At 39.4% G+C, this 17,722-nt stretch overlaps 1 protein-coding gene across 1 annotated transcript in view; it reads left to right on the top strand.

Moving 5' to 3' along the window:
- Positions 1-17,722, top strand: part of HPGD (15-hydroxyprostaglandin dehydrogenase) — a 156,257-nt gene that overhangs the window by 130,346 nt on the left and 8,189 nt on the right. The window contains exon 6 of the mRNA XM_073606525.1: positions 5,720-5,883. Within this exon, the coding sequence (XP_073462626.1) occupies positions 5,720-5,883 (164 nt within the window). The remainder of the gene's footprint in view (positions 1-5,719; positions 5,884-17,722) is intronic.

Below are 17,722 nucleotides of genomic sequence, written 5' to 3'. Positions count from 1 at the left end.
AGGCCGTTCGTAAGTAGGAGTCGTTTGTAAGTCGGCGTTCATAAATCGGGGACTTCCTGTAGTAGCATACCATGAAAAGGAACTCCATACTCTCATTTTAGTGTTAAGTCAACCATTTCAGTGGTGTACTAACTCTGAAATGAGACATTTTTTAGAAAAATGTATAGTAGAAAATGTTATACTTTGGATCAAAGTGATTGATTAGATATTTCAAGATGTCAATCGAGATATTTCAGAATTGGCAGACCTTAATTGATTCTCAAATGGATACTTGCAATGCTAAATAATAATAAATTACTAATTTTTTTTCATTGATATCTCCATTTTGCCTAAATGCTTTAAATACATATAATGAAAACACAGAAGGAAACAAGGAGAAGTATATAATTTCCTGATTACCAGGTTTTTTTTCCCGGCTACTACTCTGGTTACAGATTCCATATAAAGTAAAACGTGAGATTTGCAGTGACAAAATAAAGATTGGACTCAAAATGACTGGAACATGAGGGGGCTTTGAGATGTAGTGTTATGAAACAGTACATAATTTTTATCAATCTCTTAGCTGCTTGTTGCTTAGTAATAGCCTTTGTGACCCTGATGTCACTGACTTATCTAGTCTATTCAGAATGTAAGAAATAATAATGATGCTTTCCAGTCCTGTCTTTTCCTTTTTTTAATTTGGATATGTGATCATTGTCATTCAATGAGCAAATAAAGTCGACAGCAGGAACAATTTGTTCTGTGTTTTAGATGCTTTGTGCCAAATAAAATGGAACTTTCACAATACAAGTAAATGATTACAGTGTTTAAAAGCAGAGAAAAGTTATTAGCTCTGGAAACAAGGTACAGCTCAGAGGAAAGATCGATTTCCTACAAATTACCCTTCTGATGTTTATACACGGTCACAACCTGACAGAAAAACAATAGCAAGATCACTGCTGTTTGTAATAAATCTTGGTTAATAAAATCCATATGCAAATAATTTCTACAGTTTCCTGCAGCACCTACAAAAGAAACCATGTCCAAAAAATAGTCAATTAGTTACATCAATTTGATCACCTTTTAATAATGTGTTGTTTTTGATTAGCAAAAAAAATGCCTGCCAATGAGCCTAGCATCATAGGATGTGTGTCCCCATAAAGATCTGCAATGGTAATGACTAGCTTATCAAAACCAGCAGAAACATTCTGAACATGTTTAAAAATCTCAAGCAAGAAAAATCTTGCTGAACATCTGAGATGCTGAATGGCAGGATCAGGGCAAATTTGTGTATAATGTGAGATTGTTTACACATAATATACTGTTGTATAATACATAAACATACATTATCTCACAAAAGTGAGTACCCCCCTCATATTTTTGTAAATATTTTATTATATCTTTTCATGTGACAACACTGAAGAAATGACACTTTGCTACAATGTAAAGTAGTGAGTGTACAGCTTGTATAACAGTGTAAATTTGCTGTCCCCTCAAAATAATTCAACACACAACCATTAATGTCTAAACCGCTGGCAACAAAAGTGAGTACACCCCTAAGTGAAAATGTTCAAATTGAGCCAAAAGTGTCAACATTTTGTGTGGCCACCATTATTTTCCAGCACTGCCTTAACCCTCTTTGGTATGGAGTTCACCAGAGCTTTGCAGGTTGCCACTGGAGTCCTCTTGCACTCCTCCATGATGACATCACGGAGCTGGTGGATGTTGGAGACCTTGCGCTCCTCCACCTTCTGTTTGAGGATGCCCCACAGATGCTCAATAGGGTTTAGGTCTGGAGACATGCTTGGCCAGTCCACCACCTTTACCCTCAGCTTCTTTAGCAATGGCAGTGGTCGTCTTGGAGGTATGTTTGGGGTCGTTATCATGTTTGAATACTTCCCTGTGTCCCAGTCGCCGAAGAGAGGGGATCATGCTCTGCTTCAGTATGTCACAGTACATTATAAATATAAAGAGGTAGGTGGCGCTGCCAAGAGACTTAGTAATACATTGACCAAAGCAATCTTGAAAAAGTGCTAGAGTGCATATGCAAGTACAAATTGTTACCAAGACTCCAAATGATCCTATTGTACCAAAAACTTCATAAATAAAAATAAAGAATAAAGTGGTTCTGATGATGTCTGATGATGAAATGTGTAAGTTAGAACTTGGAACGCGATCACGTCACTTCCGGTACTTCCGGTTTCTTTTATCTGGTCTGTGATCACTTTCTGCACAGAAGCTGTGACCAATTTGTTGTATATAGCCATTTTGGAATTTGGCACCAGTCACTTTGGAGAGTAAGGTTTATGGACATTGATTGCACAAGTCACTTTGGACTATTATAGGATATTACATATATATTTTGTGTTGCTTTTTAAACACATACATTTCCTTTACTAGCACTATATTATTCTGTTTATGGATGAAGATTTTGGTACATAGCAATAATTGCATATAATTCTTATATTTTTACACGATAGTATCTGGATGTGATATAGTGGGTGGACGTGTCTGGAAGTTCCCCACCTTGACCACTGGGGGCACGGATGTTCATTTAGTCCATTTGTCCTCCCGTGGATCATGTTATTCTAACTAAGCAATTCGCTAGATGGAAGAATGCTGTGAGAACTCTTAGTGCACCCCAATAAAGAAATGTATCTCTCTCTCTCTATATATATATATATATCTATATAGATATATCTATAGATATATCTATATAGACATAGCTATATATCTATATAGATATATCTATAGAGAGCAAGAGATACATTTCCTTATTAGCACTTTATTTTGTTTATGGATGAAGATTTTTGCACATAGCACTATTTGCAGTTTTGAAAAGCACTTTTTATTCTTTATTTTTATTGATGAAATTTTTGGCACAATAGGATCATTTGGAGTCTTGGTAACAATTTGCACTTGCAGTTTTTCAAGATTGCTTTGGTCAATATATTACTAAGTTTCTTGGCAGCACCAACTACCTATTTATATTTATATTGCACTCTACTTCACGTAGTGACGTTTCCAGGGGATGCAGCAGCCATATTTACACCTAAGCGCGGACTTATACATATATGTAGAGTATGTCACAGTACATGTTGGCATTCATGGTTCCCTCAATGAACTGTAGCTCCCCAGGGCCGGCAGCACTCATGCAGCCCCAGACCATGACACTCCCACCACCATGCTTGACTGTAGGGAAGACACACTTGTCTTTGTACTCCTCACCTGGTTGCCGCCACACAAGCTTGACACCATCTGAACCAAATAAGTTTATCTTGGTCTCATCAGACCACAGGACATGGTTCCAGTAATCCATGTCCTAAGTCTGCTTGTCTTCTGCAAACTGTTTGCGGGCTTTCTTGTGCATCATCTTTAGAAGAGGCTATCTTCTGGGATGACAGCCATGCAGACCAATTTGATGCAGTGTGCGGCGTATGACCTGAGCACTGACAGGCTGACCACCCCCACCCCTTCAACCTCTGCAGTCATGCTGGCAGCACTCATACGCCTATTTCCCAAAGACAACCTCTGAATATTCTGCTGAGCATGTGCACTCAACTTCTTTGGTAGACCATGGTGAGGCCTGTTCTGAGTGGAATCTGTCCTGTTAAACCAGTGTATGGTCTTGGCCACTGGGCTCCAGCTCATTTTCAGGGTCTTGGCAATCTTCTTATAGCCTAGGCCATCTTTATGTAGAGCAACAATTCTTTTTTTCAGATCCTTAGAGAGCTCTTTGCCATGAGATGCCATGTTGAACTTCCAGTGACCAGTGTGAGAGAGTGAGAGTGATAACACCAGATTTAACACACCTGCTCCCCTTTCACACCTGAAACCTTGTAACCCCAACGATTCACATGACCCCGGGGAGGGAAAATGGCTAATTGGGCCCAATTTGGACATTTTCACTTAGGGGTGTACTCCCTTTTGTTGTGGTTTAGACATTAATGGCTGTGTGTTGAGTTATTTTGAGGGGACATCAGATTTACACTGTTATACAAGCTGTACACTCACTACTTTACATTGTAACAAACTCATTTCTTCAGTGTTGTCACATAAAAAGATATAATAAAATATTTACAAAAATGTGAGGGGTGTACTCACTTTTGAGAGATACTGTACATAGTTCACAATCACTATAGAAAATATCATATTTCACATGTACCCAATGATTCAATAAAAAAAAAGTCTCCTTGGATTTGCAAAATAGTCACTAATAAACAACAAAAGTCTTCAACAAATATACCTAGTATTTTATCCTCACTGAATGTTTAAGTGTGAACTGACAAAGATATATGACCTTAGTTACAATGGTAAGCTTCCATATGGCATGGTAACATATGCTAAGTTTAATAGCTGCAAAACCAACCTGCATTTGTTCTAGATGCCAACACTCCAATACTGCAATATTAAACATTTGCAAACATGGCTTTAATGATTTGCAGTCCTGTATTAAGAGGTGTAAGAAAAGGTGGCACAAGTACATACACCTAATGACGACAAATCAAAATGTAGCCTTTAGCGACTTGGTTCAGACAGCCAATCAAAGCTTGTTTCTGATCTGCCAGTATGGTCTATTGTCCTTCTTCATTGACTTGTGACTCGAGGGTTTATGTCCACAACCAAAGTGTTACTTTAGAACCTATGAGCTGCTTTGATCTTGTAGTGTCAGGCAAGAAAAATATTATATTTTGTGCTTCAGTAGTCATGTTTGTTTTTATATTAAAACATTTGGCCTTTGACTTTAGCCTATATGTTCCATGAAGAACTGAATCTACGAACTAGCTTGATGGCCATCAATCAATACCCAGCGAAAAAAGAAAATATAATTTGCTACTGTCAGTATACAGTATGAAGATGTATTAACCTGCATGGTGTGAACCTAATAAAGACTTTATGGTGCAAAAGTAACTCGTCTTGCATGATCATGATATTAGTCCCTGTAACATATACTGTCCAATTTAGTTGATGACTTACAATGCTGCATTTCAGGCAGTCTTTTTTTTATTGCAATTCAATTTCTGGTTTAATTTTTTTCATATTGACAAGCTTGAGGCTGCCTTTGGTCTGACAGATGTACTTATAATTTGTATGCATGCATATTATATTGCTTAAAAGGTTTTACAATTTAACTTTAAACTGAAATGTCAGTTTTAGGTGGGAGCTGAAGAGTTGAAGTCCCTTCTAGCTTTGTACAATCAGGAAGAGTTTACCTATTCCAGTGTTCCCTATCATATAAATTAATGTAAGGAGGGTTTACAGTTGAACATAGAATACCTTTGAAATTACCTATATGGGGATAGAAACTGAGGACATCTTTGGAGATGGATAAAGCAGAAAATGGACACCCTTGAAGAGGGAAGATGACAGGAACTAAAGGGCCTTTTTGGAGATGGATGGGTACAAAATCTGGAGACCTTAGAGATGGTTGGAAAGAGAAACTGGAGACCTGCTTGGAAAAAGATAAAAAACATAAACTAGAGCCCTCCTTGGAATGGGGTGGGGATACAAACTTCAGACCTCCTTGGTGTAGGCTAGGAACAGAAGCTAGAAACTGTTGGTAACAGAAGCTGGAGACCTCCTTGGAAAGGAATGGGAATAGAAACTGGAGATGTTTCTAGGAATGGGTGAGAACAGTTATAGTTGATTCAATCTCAATTTAAAACAATGCAGCCTAATAGGTAGTGGTAAGAGTGTTGATTTCAAACTTAATTCCTGTTATTTTTTTTCTTCTCTACAGGCACTTGCATCTATTGGAAACTATGGAGTACGAATAAATACAGTTTGCCCAGCCTTTGTAGACACTCCACTTCTAGAATCTATCGAGAAAGAAGAAAATATGGGAGAATTTTTTAAATACAAGGATAACATAAAGGACATGATGAAATCATTTGGTGTACTAGAGTAAGTGCAGAAATGAGTACAAGTAACCTTTAATTTAATTAGCAGATTTCCATGGTTCATATTTATACATGATAACCTTTGACTTCCCCCGAGCCTGAACTTTTTTTTTTTCGGCTTCATTAGTAGCCACTACTGATGTCAGGATGCTGGCTTTCCATTATTTTGACATGCTGTCAGTATGGAGGCTCCCAGTGCAGGACAATGCGGACATGCAACAGGAGAGTAAAGCTGCATTAATTTATGTCTAGTGTTTAACTGTAGTTGGTAATAGGACTAAAGGACATGATAAGGCCTATAGTTGAAACTCGCCCAGTCAAACTTCAAAGCTAGTCCACAGAATATTGGGGAGCGACAGCATAAAGTGGAGTACCAAAGCATCATATTTTGGGCAGGGTGTGTCCTGAATGGTGTAGTAAGCACCAGTGACAATTTTTTATCCTGCACTGGATCTGGCATTGTACCAGACTTATTCATTGGTGGCTTTGGGTCCCTCCCCGGACCTTTCTAGGGGAGGTATGATCTACCTGTTTATCAAAGTTTGTGATGAGCAATACTGTAGGCTGTATATGAATTTGCGTTTCTGTGTTACCTGCGCCATTCACAGCAAGGTGAAAAGGTGTTGATAAACTATTCCTTTGATGCACACAAAGGTTTTACACCAAAGTCAAGGCTCCAGCCTGTGGGTGCACCTTTTTTTGTCAGTTGAGAGTGAGTTTTTGGTGAGATAACAAGAAAAGGGAAGAGGTGTGCACACCAGTAGGAGTATCACAAGATGCTGAACAGCTAAAAAACTTCCAAAGAGAAGGGTAAGGAATTTGAGGCTAGACTGGAGTAGTTTTCCTTTGGGTATGTGAAGAAATCAGCACACAATGTAAATAGTGTTATGCCCCGTACACACGGTCGGACTTTGTTCGGACATTCCGACAACAAAATTCTAGGATTTTTTCCGACGGATGTTGGCTCAAACTTGTCTTGCATACACACGGTCACACAAAGTTGTCGAAAAATCCGATCGTTTTAAATGCGGTGACGTAAAACATGTACGTCGGGACTATAAACGGGGCAGTGGCCAATAGCTTTCATCTCTTTATTTATTCTGAGCATGCGTGGCACTTTGTCCGTCGGATTTGTGTACACACGATCGGAATTTCCGACAACGGATTTTGTTGTCGGAAAATTTTATCTCCTGCTCTCCAACTTTGTGTGTCGGAAAATCCGATGGAAAATGTCCGATGGAGCCCACACATGGTCGGAATTTCCGACAACACGCTCCGATCGGACATTTTCCATCGGAAAATCCGACCGTGTGTACGGGGCATTAAAGTGGTTCTAAAGGCTAATTGTTTCTATGCATTTAAGATTAAAAAAAAACCCTTCTGAATGCAGCTCTCCAGCCCCCCTTTTACTTGAGCCCAGTCTCAATCCAGCGATGTGCGCGAGAGCAGCAGCTCTCTCGGCTCTCTTCTTAGTCATAGGCTCAGAGTCTGCAACAGAAGCCATTGACGCCTGCTGCTTTCAATCACCATCAGTGAGGAGGGAGCAAGGCAGGACAAACCACGCTGTGTGTGTCTATGGACACGCAGAGCTGGCTTGGGAGCAAGCTCGCATGTGTGCCCCCATAGCAAGCAGCTTGCTATGGTGGTCAATGGGTGGGGGGAGGAGCCAGGAGTGATGGAGGGGACCAGAGAAGAGAAGGATCGGGGCTGCTCTGTGCAAAGCCATTGCCGAGAGCAGGTAAGTATACCATGTTTGTTTTTAAAAAAATTAAGGGTTCATAATCATTTTAAAACTCAGTCTGTGAAATATATCTCCCCCATTGGAGCCAGCAACACTCTGAGATTAATGCAGAGAACCAAATCACTGCACATGGTGATGTTACACTCAGCCAAACTTTATTCTGTGAAGCCATAACAAGTCCCCACCTTGGAACCGCCCACGCTAATCTTTTTAAGACCAGGCTTGAGCATTTGTTATTGTCAATGAGCAGAGTTCGGCGAACAGTTCGAGCCAAGCAAAAGTTCAGCCCAAACATCGCCTGTTCACTCTATCTGCGAACAACCAAATTTGTGGGGCACTTGGCAGGATGTTCGCCCGCTGAGCACCCCACAATGCACTGCGCGCTGCACAGTGCATTCTAGGGCTCTAATTGGATGACGCAATGCACCTGACTGCTGATCAGGTGCAAGGCTTTGCCCAATCAGGGCACAGAGCACAGTCAGAGTCATGAATGGACAAAATCATGATGACTTTGCCCAATCATGGCTCAGTGCCCATACTCCCATTCCACAGGAACCTTTTGCAATGTGGTGTTGACGTGGAAATAGATAGAGCAGGGCTCAGTTAGGCTAAATTTAAAGTGCATCAAACACCACTTTTTATTGAATAAAGGGCATCTAATTATACGTTTCTCACTACCTATTAAATTTGGGTAATAACCCCCCCATCATATCTGGGAGGCCAACAAGGAGAGGCAGACATTCACATGCCACTATGAGGGGGTCAGCAGCATCTGTGTCCACAGGCAAAGGTGGACGTTGTCCGTCCTCGGGCAGGGCCCGTTTTTTTCTGTTTAGTTATGTTGCCCGTGCTGTCCAGTCACAGAATGTGGAGGAGGTGGTGGACTGGCTTAGTAAAACATCCTCATCCTCCTCATGCTCTATCACCCAAGCTGACACTAGTTCGCAGTCCACCGCAGCTGCCAGAGCAGCCTCTTCTGCCTGCTTGTCTACAGTTACTCCTGCCATAGCCCCATCACCATGCACAGAGGAGTCAGCTGAATTACACTGTGTCATTCCTGCGCCCTCCAAAAGTAACTGTGAGCAGTTTCAGTGAGCAGGCACCACCAACACCCAATACACAATTTTTCCACACCTGTGTCACATTTTTAGGATTAGAATCCAATCTTGTATTTGCCAAGAATAACTGTGAAGGGTTATGGAGTGAAGGCACCACCAGCACCCAAGGCCAAATTTTTACGCACCTGTTACTTCTATCCAAAGTCTGAGAAAGAGACACTGGGGGGGGGGTTCAGCCCAACTTTATCAATGATGAATGGTGCTAATGCTAAATCACATTATATTAGGCTGGTATAATCCACTTGCATTTAGGAAGATGTGGATTCTCAAGGTGGTAGTTTCAAAAAAGCAGAGTGGGACTTTTAGGGTACCAATAATCATAAGAAAATTGTAAAACTTATTGACTTTAGTCACAAGGTTTAAAAATATTACCATACATGAAAGGATGAAATCAGTGGTTATATGCATTATATATATGTTCCATCAGTAAAGGTGTCTTCAGGTGGCAACTTGAAAAACCTCAAGTGTTTCAACTCATAAAGTCTTCATCAGAAGGAGAACAGTGCATTCAGAAATATAAGTATACATAAGTACCAATGCTAAATATTACAATCAGATACATAAAGAGCTAATTAAGCATATTCCCATATATAATGTTACTTTGGTAGGTTACCACTCATGTTTTTTGAGGAGGTGGTGGGGCTAATCTCCCTTGCATCTCATCCAATCCAGTTTCCAGGGCCTCTTTCTTGGACTTGCATTCTTCTATTTTCTTACATAAATGCATCATTGGGTTATGTGTAAATAACCCTATACACAGGAATATGTTTAATTGGCGCTTTATGTATCTGATTGTAATATTTGGCATTGGCACTTATGTATACTTACTTTTCAGAAAACACTGTTCTCCTCCTTATGAAGAAGCTTTATGAGTTAAAACACTTTGAGGTTTTTCAAGTTGCCATCTGAAGACATTGTTACTGATGGAACATATATATGATGCAAATAACCATTGATGTATTTGGTTGGTATCCTTTGCTGTATGGTAATATTTTTAAACTTTGTGAATGAGGTCAATAACACTTATGCCCCGTACACACGGTCGGACTTTGTTCGGACATTCCGACAACAAAATCCTAGGATTTTTTCCGACGAATGTTGGCTCAAACTTGTCTTGCATACACACGGTCACACAAAGTTGTCGGAAAATCCGATCGTTCTGAACTATAAACTATAAACGGGGCAGTGGCCAATAGCTTTCATCTCTTTATTTATTCTGAGCATGCATGGCACTTTGTCCGTCGGATTTGTGTACACACGATCAGAATTTCCGACAACGGATTTTGTTGTCGGAAAATTTTATAGCCTGCTCTCAAACTTTGTGTGTCGGAAAATCCGATGGAAAATGTCCGATGGAGCCCACACACGGTCGGAATTTCCGACAACACGCTCCGATCGGACATTTTCCATCGGAAAATCCGACCGTGTGTACGGGGCATTAGAATTTCCTTATGGATACTGGTACCCGAAAAGTCACGCTTTTTTTAAACTATATTCTAATAGGGGTGAGCAGTGGCAACTGGTGGTAAAAAAAATTGGGGGAGGGGGCAACAATCAGTGCACCCACAGACACACACACCCTCCCGGTCCAGTCGGTCATGTCATCAGGAGCACTTACCCCATCTATGGCTGTGATGGGCAGTGGCTTCTCCTTCCCCCTGCTCTCCTCCTTGGAATCACAGGAATCACGGGCAACTTCCCTTTCCCCTGCTCTCCTCAATGGGCATCACGGGCGGCTTCCCCTTCTCCAGCTCTCCTCGCATCATGACGGCTTCCGTCTCCTCCCTCCTCCTCCTCAGTGGCCAATCGAAACACTTCTTCTTTCGGCCAATTGGGAAATGGGTCTCAGACCTGCTTCCTGATTTGAGGAGAATCGGTGTGAAAATAGTGAATATTCAGCACTACTGTCACACAACTGGGTGGGCTCGAAACAGAGTGCTCTTTGCCCCGAGCCCACAATTTTTTGAAGCCTATTAGAGCCTCTGGCTCTAATCATGTGCTTCAAACCCCCCCCCCCCCAATTGGAATCCATGCATCCAGAACCCTGTATGTAGATCAGGGAGCCGGATGCATGGATGGGGGGTGTCGCCCGTGCACCCCTAATGGACGAGCCGCCACTGGGGATGAGGTACCATTTGTGATTTTGGTTGGGATCTAGCATCAAGTTTATTGATTCTAAAGGTAGATATACACTCACAGGCCACTTTATTAGGTACACTTTGCTAGTATCGGGTTGGATCCCCTTTTGCCTTCAAAGCTGCCTTGATTCTTCGTGGCATAAACTCATCAAGGTATTGGAAACAATCCTCAGAGATTTTGGTCCATATTGACATGATTGCATCACACAGTTGCTGTAGATCGGCTGCCATCCATGATGTGAATCTCCTGTTCCACCACATCCCAAAGTTGCTGTATTGGATTGAAATCTGATGACTCTGATGACTGTGGAGGCCATTGGAGTACAGTGAACTCCTTGTCCTGTTCAAGAAACCAGATGATTTGAGCTTTGTGACATGGTGCATTATCCTGCTGGAAGTAGCCATCAGCAGATGAGTACACTATAGTCATAAAGGGATGGACATGGTCAGCAACAATACTCAGATAGTCCATGGCATTTAAACAATGCTCTATTGGTACTAAGGGGCCCAAAGTGTGCCAAGAAAATATCTCCTACACCATTACACCTCCAGCCTGAACCATTGATACAAGGCAGGATGGATCAATGCTTTCATGTTGTTTACACCAAATTCTGGCCTTAGGAGCTGAAATCGAGACTCATCAGACAGGCAACGTTTTTCCAAATTTTCTATTGTCCAATTTTGGTGAGCCTGTGCAAATTGTAGCCTCAGTTTCCTGTGCTTAGCTGACAGGAGTGGCAACCGGTATGGTCTTCTGCTGTAGCCCATCTGCTTCATGGTTTAAAGTGTTGTGTGATCAGAGATGGTATTCTGCATACCTTGGTTGTAACTAGTGGTGATTTGAGTTACTGTTGCCTTTCTATCATTTCGAACCAGTCTGCCCATTCTCCTCTGACATCAACAAGGCATTTTCCGTCCACATATCTGCTGCTCACTGGATATTTTCTCTTTTACGGACCATTCTCTGTAAACCCTAGAGATAATTGTGTGTGAAAATCCCAGTAGATCAGCAGTTTTTGAAATACCAGCCCGTCTGCCACCATCAACCATGCCACGTTCAAAGTCACTTAAATCCCAATTCTTCCCCATTCTGATGCTCGGTTTGAACTTCAGCAAGTCATCTTCACCACTAGATGCCTAAATGCATTGTGTTGCTGCCATGTGATTTGTTGATTAGCAATTTGTGTTACCAAGCAATTGAACAGATGTACCTAATAAAGTGGCAGATGAGTGTATATTTACTGTATACAGTATATGGTTCACTGTATTTATAGTATGTATATCCCCCACCATATTCTAGTGACGTGATGACATTTCTCTCCATGTTTATTACAAGTAAGCATGTAGTTTCTAATAATGTAATAGTAGTAGTAGTAGTAGATTTAAATAATGCTATAATATTTGAAATGGATAGACATCACTTCTCTTGGGGTGCAGTGTTTTAGCTGTCTTTCATCTTAGGGGTATTAGATATATGGTGTATGATACAACCTAGAGAGAGAAAAGGATACTTCTTTCTCTAAAATGCATGCAACTTTATTTAGGATAGTTTAAGCAGTTGGCTTTCCCAATGTTGAACCAATAATTCAAAGGATTGAATATATGGTAAATGATTTTTTTTATTATTCTCAATTGGTAATAGTTTAAAACAAATAGAGATTCCCTTCCTTGGAGATTAAATCTTTGATAGTTAAGATTGTTTCCTGTGCCCTCTTCTATTCATTCAGACCTTAAAGATTTTTTTTAGAGTGCAATCATTTTATAGATTCTCCTTTGGTAAAGTGGGACACCTTGGAAGCATATCTCTGAGGGCTGCTTGTTAAAATCTCAGCTGTTAAAGCAAATAAAAGAATGGGAGAGAAATTTGATAAAACAAATGATGAGAGCAGAAGAAAAACATAGTAAAAATCAAAATCCCTCTACTATTTCTTTAAAGAAATTGGAAGCAGCACAGTATCTAGTGGAAAAAAAAGCTTAAAGAAAACTGACTTTTTTATATAAAAAAATGTTCTTTATTTTTTTGAAGTAGCGTTTTTTTTCCTTGTCAAAAGAAGTTTATTGAGTATACAATGTTATAAAGATACATAAAGTAAGTTTACAAGGATCTATAAAGTAAGCTCATTGTTTTACAGTAGGGTTTATATAGGTAAATATCATGAAATTTCAAATATTAAACATTGGGTTCACGTAAACCTAAATTAAAGATATATATCATTTCCTTAGTTATTTTTGTAGGTATTTAAATGATTTATACCTACTATACATATTATTTACAAGTAGAGTGTATATAGGTCAAATAAATTCTGATAATGAGCTTTAATCGTAAGGTGGAGAAAAGGAAAGAGAAAGAAGAAAAAGGGTTGAAAGGTAGAGGTATGGTCCACAAGGTTGTCCCGCTCGTCAGTTTATTATTCTTTTTAGTTCTCTTTGAAGCCTTAGAATGGGTGTCTCTGTAAGTCATTTAATCTGTTACCATGGCAACAGGACAGAGTCATTGAAGTTTGACAGGAACTATTGTTTTATCCAAGGATGCCAAAGTTTTTCAAATTTTGGAATTTGATTTTTATCGATGGCTACCATCTTAGCATGGGACATTGTATTATTCATTCTGTGAATTGTTTCTGCTAGTACCAATGTAGGAGATTTCCATGCTTTGGCCACTGTTTGTTTTGCAGCCGTTATTAGTTGGATCATAAGTTTGAATTGAGAGAGTGTTAACCATTCCGGTTTTAGATTAAGTAAAGTTAAATATGGATCTGGTTGTATTATTTTTTTAAATATTTTAGATGCAATCACGAAGACTTCCTTCCAGAAGGTTTGGATTACTGGGCACGTCCACCATATGTGTAAATATGTGCCTATTTCTGGGCATCCTCGAAAACAAAGAGCTGAGGTATTAGGTGAATATTTTGCCACTCTAGCGGGTACAAGGTACCAGCGAGTTAGGACTTTATAATTTGTCTCCAGTGCTAAGATGTTGGGTGAAGATGACTTAGATGTGAGCCATATGTTGGACCAGTCCGTGTCTTCTAAAGTTCGTCCCAGGTCCTCCTCCCACCTCTGAACGTAAGAGGGTCTATTAAGATTTGCTACTCCATATAATTGATTATAAAGTGATGAAATTGTACCTTTAGCAAATGGATCTTTTGTACAGATTGATTCAAAAATTGATAATTGGGATAATGGTGTATCCCCCTTTAGGAATGGTGTATAGAAATTTTTGATTTGGAGATATCTAAATATCTCAGAGTTTGGTAGATCATATTTTTCTCTAAGCGATGGGAATGAAAGGAATGATTTAGATGCTATGAAGTCATTTAGTGTCTGAATGCCTGATGTTGTCCAAGCTTTAAAAGAATTTGGGTAGATCCATGCCGGATAAAAGGCCGGATTTCTGATAAAAGAAAGGAGAGGATTGTGTGGAGATTGTAACTGATATTTGGTTTTTAGTTTATCCCAGAGAGATAAGAAGCGGTCTTTAGGATCAAGCCATAATAAATTTGATATTAATAGAGGGTCATTTTCTGAAGCCTCTATAAATACCCATAATGGGATTTCCTGTTTTGCATGGTATTTGGACAGACTGGCCAAATGGGCTGCTCTGTAGTAGTTAGTAAAATTAGGGTATCCCAGGCCTCCTTTATTTTTGGGAAGATGTAGTGTGTGTATAGGTATACGTGGTTTAGAAGAGCCCCATATAAACGAAGTTGCTCTTTTTTGTACTATTCTCAAAAAATAGGAAGGAATTGGAATAGGGAGGACTCTGAATAGATAAAGCAATTTGGGTAGAATAGTCATTTTGATTGCATTAATCTTCCCTATCCAGGATAAAGGAAGTTGCGACCATTGTTTTATTAGATTTGTGATCTGTCTTAATACAGGAGGATAATTGGTTGAGAATAAGTCAGAATGAGATGCTGTTAAATGAATTCCAAGATATGGGATTGATTTTTCTGCCCATGTGAATGGGAGTGCAGCCCTAGCCGGGATCAATTCCATGTTTGTGAGTGAAATATTAAGCACTAGGCATTTCTTAGGATTAATCATAAGGCCGGATAGGGCTGCAAATCCATCAAGAGCTGGTATTAAGTTAGGACCAGAGACCTGTGGTGATGATAGAAAAAGTAATATATCGTCTGCAAATATACATAATTTGTGTGTGATACCTCCTACTTCAATGCCAGTTATAGTTTGGTTTGTTCTGATGTATTGGGCCATGGGTTCGAGTATAAGGGCAAATAATAAGGGAGATAATGGGCAACCCTGTCGGGTACCTCTTTCAATATTAAAGGCTTCAGATTTGTATCCAGCATATTTTATATAGGCTTTGGGTTTATTATATAATGCTTTGATCCATGTTGAAGTAGCGTTTTTTTTTTTGAAGAAGGAGATAAAGCTGTACATTTTATTGAAAGCTAGAACATGGGCTTAGCAGCCATCAGTGTGAAAACGGGCAAAAGAAAGTGTAGTATGAGTATAGTCTCTTCTACTTCTGATATATTAGACACATTCTATCAATTTTACAGTCCCTTCAAAAGGGCATATTCAGACCAACAACTAGGTAGTTAATTAGAAAAGGATAACATTAGCAGTTTTGTGAGTTGAGGGACAGATTATTTCGATTCTCCTTTTGCTTTGGAAGAGTTGAATAAAGCATTGTAAATGCTTCCAAATAACAAGGCCTCGATGATCGTCTTCCAGCAGATGTATATAACTCTCTTGACATTACTATTAGATGCTATTATTGCATCTTTTCAGTTCAGTTTACTACGAGCCCCTATGTGTGAGGTTGAAACATTTGGAAACCAGATAAGGAGTCATACTGCCTGATATCTTTACTTAATTGTTAAAGTGGTAGCTAAAATGTTGTCACATGACTTATTTGAGGAGATACATAAAATTCTAAATCCCAATTATACAGGCTTTATACCTAATGTACAGCCCTTACAAATTCAGCACTTTTTTAAATGTACAAACACCTCCTGATAATGCAAGCGATTTTGATATAACCAAAGCCTTTGATGTTGTGGAATGGTCTTCTTTGTAGGCTGCGTGAGGGATAAGAAATCAATTTCGGCCATAAATTTTTTAAATGGGTTAAAATTTTATATGAGAATCTTTATATAAGAATTAGAATAAATAGCTGCCTTCTAATATCAAATTATTTATCAAAGGAGCCCTTTATGAACCATTGGCAATAATGACCTGACATTCCATAAACATCAATGGCTTAGAACAAGGTCCTATAGCAAAAATAGCAATATGTACCGATCATATTCTTCTATTTTCAGGTGATATAAACTGCTCATGAGAAAAAGTTATAACCAGTTTCTACCTGTGGTCACTTTTCAGGACTTTTAATAGTAAATCTGTACTGCTATCTATTGATGTGGAGCTCTGCAACATCCATTATCTCTTTTTTTTTTTTTTTTTTTTTTTACTTTTTCTATTGAAAAAAAAAAAAAAAGATATTACACAAACAAGATCTAGTAGGGCGCGTAGAGAAACGCCTATACAAAGTCTCAACCCTCATCGAAATGGGGTCCATTACTTCTTTTAAATTGTGTGATAATCTCACCATCTTAAAATGTTCATTAAATATGTATTATATGCAATAATTCACAGGTGTGGCTTTTTAAGGATACCTAAAATTTATATTTAGAGATCTCCTAAAAATGAAAAAAATGAAAAAAAAAACATTACAGCATCCAACTGATAAAGGAGGCAACCCCAAATAATTGATATATATACAGTATTTTGCAACCACGCAGGTGCAACATTTTGCAGGCTGGGTTAAGGGGATTTTCCTTCGATATCAGTTGATAAGCGTAAATGTGCAAGAGATTTGTTAGATGCATTAAGCTGGATACACACACACACCAACTGGTCGAATGAAAAAAAAACCTGACAGATCCCAGTATCAACAGAAGCGATGTTGATGCAGGGATCTCTCCCGCTGTGCTTTTGTACTCTGATAGGGAGGACTGGCCCCGTTCACTATAATGACAGGTCACCGACGGCTGCAGCTATTCGTGGCCCTCTCAACAGCCAGTGATTACCTGCAGTGATTGCTTCTGGACACACACAAAGCGCATTCAGTAGTATTCACCATAGGTAATCAATGGCTGTGCTACACCCGCCAATAGCTGTGGCTGTTGGCGACCTGTCATTAGAGTGAACAGGACTGGCCGTTTAACCTAGCCGCTGAGAGCCACAGCAAGAATCTGATTCCTGCCACTACAATCCGCACCAGCCCTAAGCTCAGTTTTGAATGTAGCCTTAACATGTATTTTTGGACATCCAGTAGTTCCAGCTCAGAAATGTTGGAGTAAGTATTTATTTTTGAACCAGAGAAATTGAATAATTTAGAAAAAGCAATAGTGTTATGTAGGTTTAAAGATGTAATATTGTGTTTGGTTTGGTATTTTTGTGTCTATTGTTTACTTTATTTTTTTTGGCAGTGATTGGTTTTTAAAATGATGTAGGGATTTTGTCACATCACCACAAAGCCTCCCTTCATCCATCTACCTCCTTGGTTGGTGGGTGGGAACTGGGGGGGTGTTGATGTCATAGCAGGATGTACATTCCTGAAGGTGCCTATACAGGAGTCATGCTACATCATTAGGTACTGCCACCTAGGAGATGCTATGCGAGGGGCAGACATGGCTGCTGATTTCAGCAGTGGATAGCTACTGTTGATAGCCTCCTACTGGAAATAAAAGTAATAAGTAACAAACTGGCAGGATCAACAGGGAAATTGATATAGATAGAAAAAAAATAAAAAATAAATGAGTAGTTTGATAAAAAAATACATGTAATGCACGCTGCACATATTCATTTTTAAAT

The sequence above is a fragment of the Aquarana catesbeiana genome, linkage group LG01, assembly GCF_042186555.1.
Source record: "Aquarana catesbeiana isolate 2022-GZ linkage group LG01, ASM4218655v1, whole genome shotgun sequence".
Lineage (NCBI taxonomy): Eukaryota > Metazoa > Chordata > Amphibia > Anura > Ranidae > Aquarana > Aquarana catesbeiana.
Note: the sequence above shows the minus strand (reverse complement) of the source record. Positions and strands in the feature narration are given on the sequence as shown.